This window comes from Oncorhynchus kisutch, linkage group LG20 (assembly GCF_002021735.2).
Source record: "Oncorhynchus kisutch isolate 150728-3 linkage group LG20, Okis_V2, whole genome shotgun sequence".
NCBI classification, from domain to species: domain Eukaryota; kingdom Metazoa; phylum Chordata; class Actinopteri; order Salmoniformes; family Salmonidae; genus Oncorhynchus; species Oncorhynchus kisutch.
In genome coordinates this window covers 24,947,290-24,957,420 of record NC_034193.2, presented here as the reverse complement: position 1 = coordinate 24,957,420, position 10,131 = coordinate 24,947,290, and the positions used below count along the sequence as shown (strand labels likewise).

At 44.6% G+C, this 10,131-nt stretch overlaps 1 protein-coding gene across 1 annotated transcript in view; it reads left to right on the top strand.

Annotated features, from left to right (window-relative positions):
- Nucleotides 1-326: 326 nt before the first annotated feature.
- LOC109865221 (SH3 and cysteine-rich domain-containing protein 2) overlaps nucleotides 327-10,131 on the top strand; it is a 42,028-nt gene continuing 32,223 nt past the window's right edge. Inside the window, exon 1 of the mRNA XM_020453332.2 lies at nucleotides 327-815. Coding sequence (XP_020308921.1) covers nucleotides 732-815 — 84 coding nt within the window. The 5' untranslated portion in view covers nucleotides 327-731. The remainder of the gene's footprint in view (nucleotides 816-10,131) is intronic.

Sequence of the window (10,131 nt, the reverse complement as noted above, 5' to 3'; positions counted from 1 at the left end):
CCTGTCCGGGCATATGGTGCTGAAACACAACGTTCCACCTAGCCTTCCTACAACTCCACTTTGAAATAACATCATCCAACATAAAAGCAGTCATAACCATAAACCGAAAGAACATTATTAATAGACATGTTAGCAAGCTGTTGCATTGCCATCAACATCTTCAGAGACGTACACCTGCGTCCTAGCACCGCCCAGGTCTACCAACGTCATCAACTTTGATCCAGTCCTGACGTGGTACTACACTAACATTTGCATAGTGTAAGGGGGTTAGGCCAATCAGGTTGAGCCAACCTTGTCACTAAATCAAAGTTTTGTAAAGGCGCGTGTGGCAGAAGCTGAGCGAAGCAGTGGACAGCGCTCATCAATAGATACACGGATAAAGAAAGGCTATATAATACGCTTTGGCTAGTGGATATTTACAATTGTTTTAAAGTAGCCTAACGTGATACGAGGACTTTTTTTATTTGGAAGAGAGAGGATATTGTTTTTGCGACGGAGTGGCTTTGCGCGTCAAGATACCTTATTCACTGGAATGTTATCGAGTAAATTACTTCGATTTGACTCGTGAAAAAGTGAAAAGCATGAGCCTTTATAGCCTACGTATGCTTTCAAGTTCATAGCCCACGAATACCGGTCGCGTTAGACGTTTGTTGTATTTCACTAGAGCAAATTTAACCACGGTATCCAATTTTGGCAGTATACTGTAATAGCTTCTGCTTGTCTGCCAAAAGATGACGGAAAACAATGAGAAGGAGAATGAACCGCAACACCTCCATCGTTGCCCGAGCACTGTGCCTATTCAGCCCGAATCAAAGGTAAGACATTCGGCTTTACTTTGAAGCCTTGCAGGTGCGCACGCAAAGACGTTGATTCTAGTTGCCAGATATTAGTTTAAATGCAATGCAGTTTAATGGCCTGAATCAAATGATGAGGACTTATAGCCATAGCTAACCATTTTTAGACTACATTTTTCGTTTATATGCAAAGCATTTATATTTACTTTTGAGACCCAACATGATTGAGAAAAACTGGGATGTGACACCACAGACGGCAAAAGTGACAGCATGTATCGAAAGTGACAGCTAGCAGCTAGCCTTAAATGACAGTGTCATGGTGCTTTCAAGACAACTGGGAACTCGGGGAAAAACGAGGTCAAATCATGACATCAGTGATCTTCAGGTCGGAAAGGCGGGGCTCTAGAAATAGGTCCGAGTTCCCGATTTGTAATTCCGAGTTGGATGACTGTTCGAAACCATTTTTACCAGTTGGAGCTTGTTATTTTCCAAGTTCCCAGTTGTGTTGAACACATTGAAGTCGGAACTCTGTGAGTTGTTTGAGAGAAGACTATAGCTTAATTAAGGAGGGATGAACCTGCATGTCACCAGATGAAATCTACAAGATCCAAATATTCATAAAAGTAATAATAATACATTTTATTTATAAAGCAGCCTTGTTTTTTATACAAAAATGCATATACATATTTAAAACGTATTACAGAATGTTATTAGGTACGCCCATCTAGTACCGGCTTGGACTCCCCTTTGCCTCCAGAACCGCCTGAATTCTTTGGGGCATGAATTATAAAACGTGTCGGAAACGTTCGTTGCTCAATTGGTATCAAGGGACATAACGTGTGCCGTGAATACATTCCCCACACCAGGCAGGATGGGTCCATGGATGCTGCTTACGCCAAACGTTGATCGCGCCCTCACTAGAGCCGCTTCTTCTTGTTTTTAGTTGATAGGACTGGATCCCGATGTGGTCGTCTACTGTGTCATTCTGCACACCACTGTTGTACCGCGCCGTGATTTGCATGTTTGTGGCCCGCCTGTTAGCGTGCATGATTCTTGGCATTTTCTTCCGACCTATCTCATCAACAAACTGTCTTCTCCCACAGGACTCCAGCTGATTGGATGTTTTTTGTTTGTCGCACCTTTCGCAGTAAACCCTAGACACTGTGGTGCGTGAAAAGCCCAGGATGGCGACCGTTTCTGAGACACTGGATCCGGCGCGCCTGGCGCCGACGGTCACACCACGCTCAAAGTCGCTTAGGTCACTTGTTTTACCCAGTTTAACATTCAATCGAACAGTAACTGGATGCCTCAATGCCTGTCTGCCTGCTTTATATAGCAAGCCATGGCCACGTGACTCACTGTCTGTAGGAGCGATTAATTTTCATGAACGGGATGGCGTACCTAATAAACTGACTGGTGAGTGTACTGTATATGAAACAGTGTAATATAAAACAACAAAAGTAGCCTACATAGGGAATAATACAATTGGTAGGCCTACATGTAAAAGTGGATAACCAGTCAGAAAGATACAAAAGCAATTGAAAATAGGCCTACATTTTCTACTGTCTCTTAAAATGAAGATTGTTTACAAAATCGTTGGTACTTCTATTGAAACAAGCCAAGGCTATCAACCCAAAAAAATAATGTATCACACACACAACAGAAAAAAAACACTATCCAAAACTTTAATTGATTGCAGAGCCCTGACAACCTTCTACTCTGTACCTGGATTTGTGTGGTGTGTGTATATGTGTGTGTGTGAGTGTTGTGTCTGTTTCTGTATGTACACTGAGTGTACAAAACATGACATAGACTGATGAGTTGAATCCAGGTGAAAGCTATGATCCCTTATTGATGTCACTTGTTAAATCCACTTCAGGCAGTGTAGACGAAGGGGAGAAGACGATTAAAGAGGATTTTAAACATTGAGACAATTGAGACATGGATTGTGTATGTGTGGCATTTAGAGATTGTATGGGCAAGACAAAATATTTAAGTGCCTTTGAACGGGGTATGGTAATTGGTGCCAGGCATACCGGTTTGAGTGTGTCAAGAACTGTAATGCTGCTGCGTTTTTCATGGTCAACAGTTTCACTTGTGTATGAAGAATGGTCCACCACCCAAAGGAAATCTATTTGTCAAAAACAGCTGGTGCGCAATGTCTAATATTAAGGTAGTCTCGAGGTATTGCTCGCCTAAGGCAGAGTACCTCATGATGAGCTGTGGAACCATACTATCTACCGAGAGAGTTTTCATCTATATTTTTCTTAGCCATCTATTTACCACCACAAACCGACACTGGCACTAAGACCACACTCAATGAGCTATATAAGGCCAATAGCAAACATGGAAATGCTCATCCAGAAGCGGTGCTCCTAGTGGCTGGGGACTTTAATGCAGGCAAACTTAAATCTGTTTTACCTCATTTCTACCAGCATGTCAAATGCAACCAGAGAAAAAAAACTCTAGACCACCTTTACTCCACACACAGAGACACATACAAAGCTCTCCCTCGCCCTCCATTTGGCAAATCTGACCATGATTATATCCTCCTGATTCCTACTTGCAAGCAAAAACTAAAGCAGGAAGTACCAGTGACTCGCCCAATACCGGAAGTGGTCAAATGACGCGGATGCTACACTACAGGACTGGAATATGTTTCGGGATTAATCCAATGGCATTGAGGAGTGTATCACCCCAGTCACTGGCTTCATCAATAAGTACATCAACGACATCTTCCCCAACAGTGAATGCATGTACATACAGTGGCTTGCAAAAGTATTCACCCCCCTTGATATGTTTCCTATTTTGTTGTCTTACAACCTGGAATTCAAATATATTTTGGGGGGTTTGTATAATTTGATTTACACACATGCCTACCACTTTTAAAGAAACAAAATATTTTTTCTTGTGAAACAAACAAGAAATAAGACAAAAAAAGGACAACTTGAGCGTGCATAACTATTCAACTATTCAAAGTCAATACTTTGTAGAGCCACCTTTTGCAGAAATTACGACTGCACGTCTCTATAAGCTTGGCACATCGAGCCACTGAGATTTTTGCCCATTCTTCAAGTTTTAGATGAGTTCCGCTGGTGTACAGCAATCTTTAAGTCATACCACACATTCTCAATTGGAATGAGGTCTGGGATTTGACTTGGACATTCCAAGACATTTAAATGTTACTTAAAAATCATACAATGTGATTTTCTGGATTTTTGTTTTAGATTCCGTCTCTCACAGTTGAAGTGTACCTATGATAAAAATGACAGACCTCTACATGCTTTGTAAGTAGGAAAACCTGCAAAATCGGCAGTGTATCAAATACTTGTTCTCCCCACTGTATGCACGCACCTCTTTTCCGTTTTTGTAATTCTTTTCATTTCACTTCATAAATTTGGACTATTTCGTGTAAGTCCATTACATGAAATCCAAATAAAAATCCATTTAAATTACAGGTTGTAATGCAACAAAATAGGAAAAACGCAATGGGGGATGAATACCTTTGCAAGGCACTGTATCCCAACCAGAAGCTATTACAGGCAACATCCGAGCTATAGGCTAGAGCTTCCTCTTTCAAGAAGCGGGACACTAATCCGGACGCTTGTAAGAAATCCCGCTATGCCCTCAGACGAACCATCAAACAGGCAAAGCGTCAAACAGGCAAATCATCAGATGTGGCAGGGCTTGCAAACTATTACGGACTACAAAGGGAAGCACAGCTGCGAGCTTCCCAGTGACCTGAGCCTACCAGATGGAATAAATGCCTTTACGCTCGCTTCGAGGCAAGCAACACTGAAGCAAGCATGAGAGCACGAGCTGTTCTGGATGACTGTGTGATAACGCTCTCCGTAGCCAATGTGAGCAAGACCTTTAAACAGTTCAACAATCACAAGGCTGCCTTTGCCAGGACGTGTACTCTGAGCATGCACAGACACACTGGCAAGTGTCTTCACTGACATTTTCAACCTCTCCCTGACCAAGTCTGTAATATCTAAATATTTCAAGCAGACCACCATAGTCCCTGTGCCCAAGAAAGCGAAGGTAACCTGCCTAAATGACTACTGACCCGTAGCACTCACATCGGTAGCCATGAAGTGCTTTGAAATGCTGGTCATGGCTCACATCAACACCATCATCCCGGAAATCCTAAACCCACTCCAATTCGCATACTGCCCCAACAGATCCACAGATGATGCAATCTCAATTTCACTCCACACTGCCCTTTCCCACCTGGACAAAAGGAACACCTATGTGAGAATGCTGTTCATTGACCACAGCTCAGCATTCAACACCATAGTGCCCACAAAGCTCATCACTAAGCTAAGGACTACACACCTCCCTCTGCAACTGGATCCTAGACTTCCTGATGGGCCACCCCCAGGTGGTAAGAGTAGGCAACAACACATCTGCCACACTGATCTTTAACACGGGGACCCCTCAGGGGTGTGTGCTTAGTCCCCTTCTGTACTCCCTGTTCACCCACAACTGCGTGGCCAAGCACAACTCCAACACCATCATTAAATTTGCTGACAACACAACGGTGGTAGGCCTGATCACCGACAACCTATATGGAGGAGGTCAGAGACTGCCAGGACAACAACCTAACCCTCAATGTGAGCAAGACAAAGGAGATGATCGTGGACTACAGGAAAAGGAGGGCCATTCACATCGACAGGGCTGTAGTGGAGCGGGTCGAGAGTTTCAAGTTCCTTGGTGTCCACATCACCAACAAACTATCATTGTCCAAACACACCAAGACAGTCGTGAAAAGGGCATGACAACGCCTTTTCCCCCCAGGAAACTGAAAAGATTTGGCATGGGTCCCCAGATCCTCAAAAAGATCTCCAGCTGCACCATCAAGAGCATCCTGGCCGGTTGCATCACCGCCTGGTATGGCAACTGCTCAGAATCAGACCGTAATGGGTGCAACAGAGGGTAGTGCGTACGGCCCAGTACATAACTGGGGCCAAGCTTCCTGCCATCCAGGACGTATATATACTAGGCGATGTCAGAGGAAGGCCCAAAAAATTGTCAAAGACACTCAGTCACTACCCCCAATTAATCAAATGGCCACCCAGACTATTTGCATTGACACCTCCCCCTTTGTTTTACACTGCTGCTACTCACTATTAATTATCTTTGCACAGTTACTTTACCCCTACCTACATGTCCAAACTACCTTGACTAACCTGTGCCCCCGCACATTGACTCGGTACCGGTACCCCCTGTATATAGCCTCATTATTGTTATTTTACTGTGTTACTTAGTAAATGTTTTCTTAACTCTGTTTTCTTAAAACTGCATTGTTGGTTAAGGGCTTGTAAGGATTTCACGGTAAGGTCTTCCTGTTGTATTCAATGCATTTGACAAATAAAATGTGATTTGATTTAACTTGACACAACTGTGAGAAGCATTGGAGTCAACATGGGCCAGAATCCCTGTCGAACACTTTCAGCACCTTGTAGAGTCCATGCCCTGACGAATTTAGGCTGTTCTGAGAGCAAAAGGGGGTGCAACTCAATATTAGGAAGGTGTTCCTAATGTTTTATACACTCAGTGTATGTGTGTATGTTGTGTTAGAATGTGTGTATGCGTGCATGCTTGTGAGAGTGTTTGTGCGCGCATGTGTGTGCGTGTGTGTGCGTGTGTGTTCGTGCATGCGTACGCGCGCGCGTGTGTGTGTGTGATGGAATGTGCACTGACAGGGACAGTGCTCCAGAGACAGTCTGGGTGTAGTTCCCTGAGAGTTTGTTTTTATCCCAGTGGTGGAACTTTGTGCCTGGCCACACGTGAGCTCCAGCTCCCGTTACTCTCCAGAACTCTAGACAGGCACACCACGTACTAGAGGTTGTATGAATGGAGGTGGTTCGCTGAATCACACTTGTGTGATGAGTAACATTGTTTTATACTTGAATACTTACCTAGGCTTTAGCTTAAGTGTCTAACACAGGCATGCAGGAATCCCGGGTTTGAACCCAACTGGTCACACGCAACATTAGGTTGTCAATGATCTATATGCAAACTGAGACTGCCCTCAAAAAGTATTTGTTTAACAAAATGTTAGTGTTAAAGATGTTTTTTGGACATCCCCTTTCCCATGGGCCCCAATTATTTCAACCAAAAGTATCTCTGTGCTCAATGTACCTTTTTTGCTTGATCATGGAAACACTCACACACCAGTCACCTAGCATACACACACAGACGAGTGTTAAAAGGGATGAGCTACGGGAAAATTTCGACCAGGGAGGGCGGACTCAGTCCTCGACCGTCACCTGAGAATTTATGACTCAATCAGGTAACAGATGTTTTCTTTGTCTGGCCACCAGCTGGGTCATAACTCAGTGGGTCGCTGGCTCAACAAGACATGGGGGAAACAAAGGGTGTCCCATGTTTCACTTCCCGCCAAGCCAAAGCCCCGGCTGGCAGCCACAGGCCCATTTCCAACCGGTTAGAGGAGTCTCAGTGTATAACGGCCAGGAGGACATGTGGCATATCATCCCTCTTTCTCGTATTGTGTCTCTCTCTCTCTCTCTCTCTCTCTCTCTCTCTCTCTATCCCCCTCTCTCTCCTCTCTCCACTCTCGCTGTCCCTCTCCACTCCAATTTCAAATGGCTCTGGGAGAATTTGTCATAGTCTTAAATGGGACCGCCGGCCTCAGCGCTCTGCTAAGTGACCTTCTCCTCCTTTGGGGTGCAGTGACAGCTATGTTCTCTGAAACAAATGATTTTGGCCCTTTTTACCCCCTCTACCTCCCTGCTGGGGGAGGTTTCTAAGGGAGAGGTAAGACTAATGGGTGAGGTTGATAGTCTCCCGAGTGGCGCAGCAGTCTAAGGCATTGCATCTCAGTGCCAGAGGCTCCACTACAGACCCTGCTTTGATCCCGGGCTGTATCACAACTGGCCGTGATCGGGAGTCCCATAGGGCGGTGCACAAATTGGCCCCAATATTATCCGGGTTTGGCCGGGGTAGGCTGTCATTGTAAAATAAGAATTTGTTCTTAACTGACTTGCCTGGTTAAATAAATCAAATTAAAATAACAATTCCACTCAATGGGTTTGAGTTCTAATCAAAGGGGTATGGAGCAGTGATTCCCCTATCATTGTAAAGCTGGGGTGGGCCACCTTTGCCTACAGCTCTGAAATAGAACTACGTTTCCCTCTCTGTCTAAATTACTTTTGCATTGATTGGTTTCATTTGCCTGAAATATTGTTAAAGAGCCCCTAGATGTTGATTATGGGCGTCTTTGTGCCCCTTATTGGAAATGAATCAATAGGGGAAACACTGGATATAAAGAGGTAGTGTTGAATTAAAACTCTGATAGTGCAGAAGAGTACAGAGCCTCGTCACATGGCCCATCAGTTCTTCAATTAACACACAACGTACCGGGCACAGATGTCTATTCCATGTTGGTTCAACGTAATTTCATTGAACTGACATTGAAACTACGTTGATTCAACCCGTGTCTGCCTAGTGGGAATGCACATTTATGAGGGGGAAATTATGATACTGCGCTCTCTCTATCAGTGGAGGCTGCTGAGGGGAGCACTGCTCATAATAATGGCTGGAACGGCGCAAATGGAATGGCATCAAACACATAGAAACCATGTGTTTGATACCATTCTACCTATTCCGCTCCAGCCATTACCACGAGCTCATCCTCCCCAATTAAGGTGCCAGCAACCTCCTGTGCTCTCTATATCTATCCTGCACGCACTCTTCATCCGTCTCTCCCTTCTCTGCCTCTTTATTGTCGCACCCCTCTCTTTGCGTCGTTATCTTGTTTCCCTCTCTCCCTCTGTTCGCTTTCGTATGAACATTTTCTCTGAACTCTCTCCTCACCCACTCTGTTTTCTCTTCGATTCATTCTTGTCTCCTTCACTATACACTTCTCCACATTTGATGTTCCCTCTCCTTTGAATGCCCCCCCCCACCCTCCTCTCTGTTTCCGCCCCCCTCTGTCTCTATGGACATTGATTGGGTGGTGATGGCTGGCTGAGCACTTGGCAGGTTAGAGGTGTGATTACGGGCAGGGTAGCGTGCCAGGGACAGTGCCCGTGCCAAGACGGGGGGATAGAGTGATGGAGAAAATAGCAAGGAAGCAAGAGGGACAAAAATAGAAAGATAGGACAGAGAGAGGAGAGTGAAGACTAGAGAGAGATGGAAGTGATGGGACACAAGCAAGAGTGAAAGAAGAGAGCAAGGAAGCGAAAGAGACGTGTCATCTGTGTTTTGGCTTCTTGACTGTGCCTCCACAAACAGTCATTCCACAGTGTAAAGGTTACATCATTCACAGCACATTATACTACTATGGAGGCACTACGGAAGAAGCAATAATATAAAATGTGTGTGTGCGTGTGTGTGTGTGTGTGTGTGTGTGTGTGTGTGTGTGTGTGTGTGTGTGTGTGTGTGTGTGTGTGTGTGTGTGTGTGTGTGTGTGTGTGTGTGTGTGTGTAAGCATGACTGTATATATTTGTGTGCTAACTTTGGTTTGGGCAAGTGTTTGTGAGAGTGCGTGCGTCCGTGTTTGTTTACACACACACACAGCTTGCCAAACTGAGTGACCTGCTGACCTTTAAATAAAAATGTCTGTACAGAGAACAGATGGAGAGAGAGAGAAAGCAAGGTTAGAGAGAGAAAGGAAAAGAGAAAGCGAGACGGAGAGAGAGAGAAAGCATAGGTGGAGAGGGAGAGATGTAGAGAGAGAGCAAGGGTAGAGAGAGAGAGAAAGAAGAGAGAGGGAGAGAGAGAGAGAGAGAGAGAGAGGGAGAGAGAGAGAGAGAGAGAGAGAGAGAGAGAGAGGAGAGAGAGAGAGATGGAAAAGCAACAAGAGAATACAGAAGGATGAAGGAGGAGGCAACGCTAACTATTAGCTAGACCAACCCAGGGCCACGAACTGATCATTTATAACACTCTGAATGATGATCCTTCTAATACCCTTGATTGAGCTCCACAAAGTGCTGACCCAGAAAAGTCACAGTTGGAGAACAAGAGAACAAGAGTGTGCTGACAGTGATGACCTTTTACTGTGGCAATTATATTCTTGATATATTAATCTAGATGTAATTTAGGATTACACACGCACACTCTCACACGCACACACTCACACTCTCACACCCCTGATGATATTTGGAATATTTAAGAAATCAAGGCCTTCCCGAGATATGGGATAGTAATTGCAAAGAGTTTGCCCTGGATCAAGGTAAAAGTGGCAGGTTGTCCATACAACATATTTCTTAACCCAACCATCAGTCTCACAAAGCCTCAGTGTGACTGCCGTAAATTGCCTCTGTGTTGTGTTGGCTTACATATAACCATAAGATCAGGGTTGGTGTTG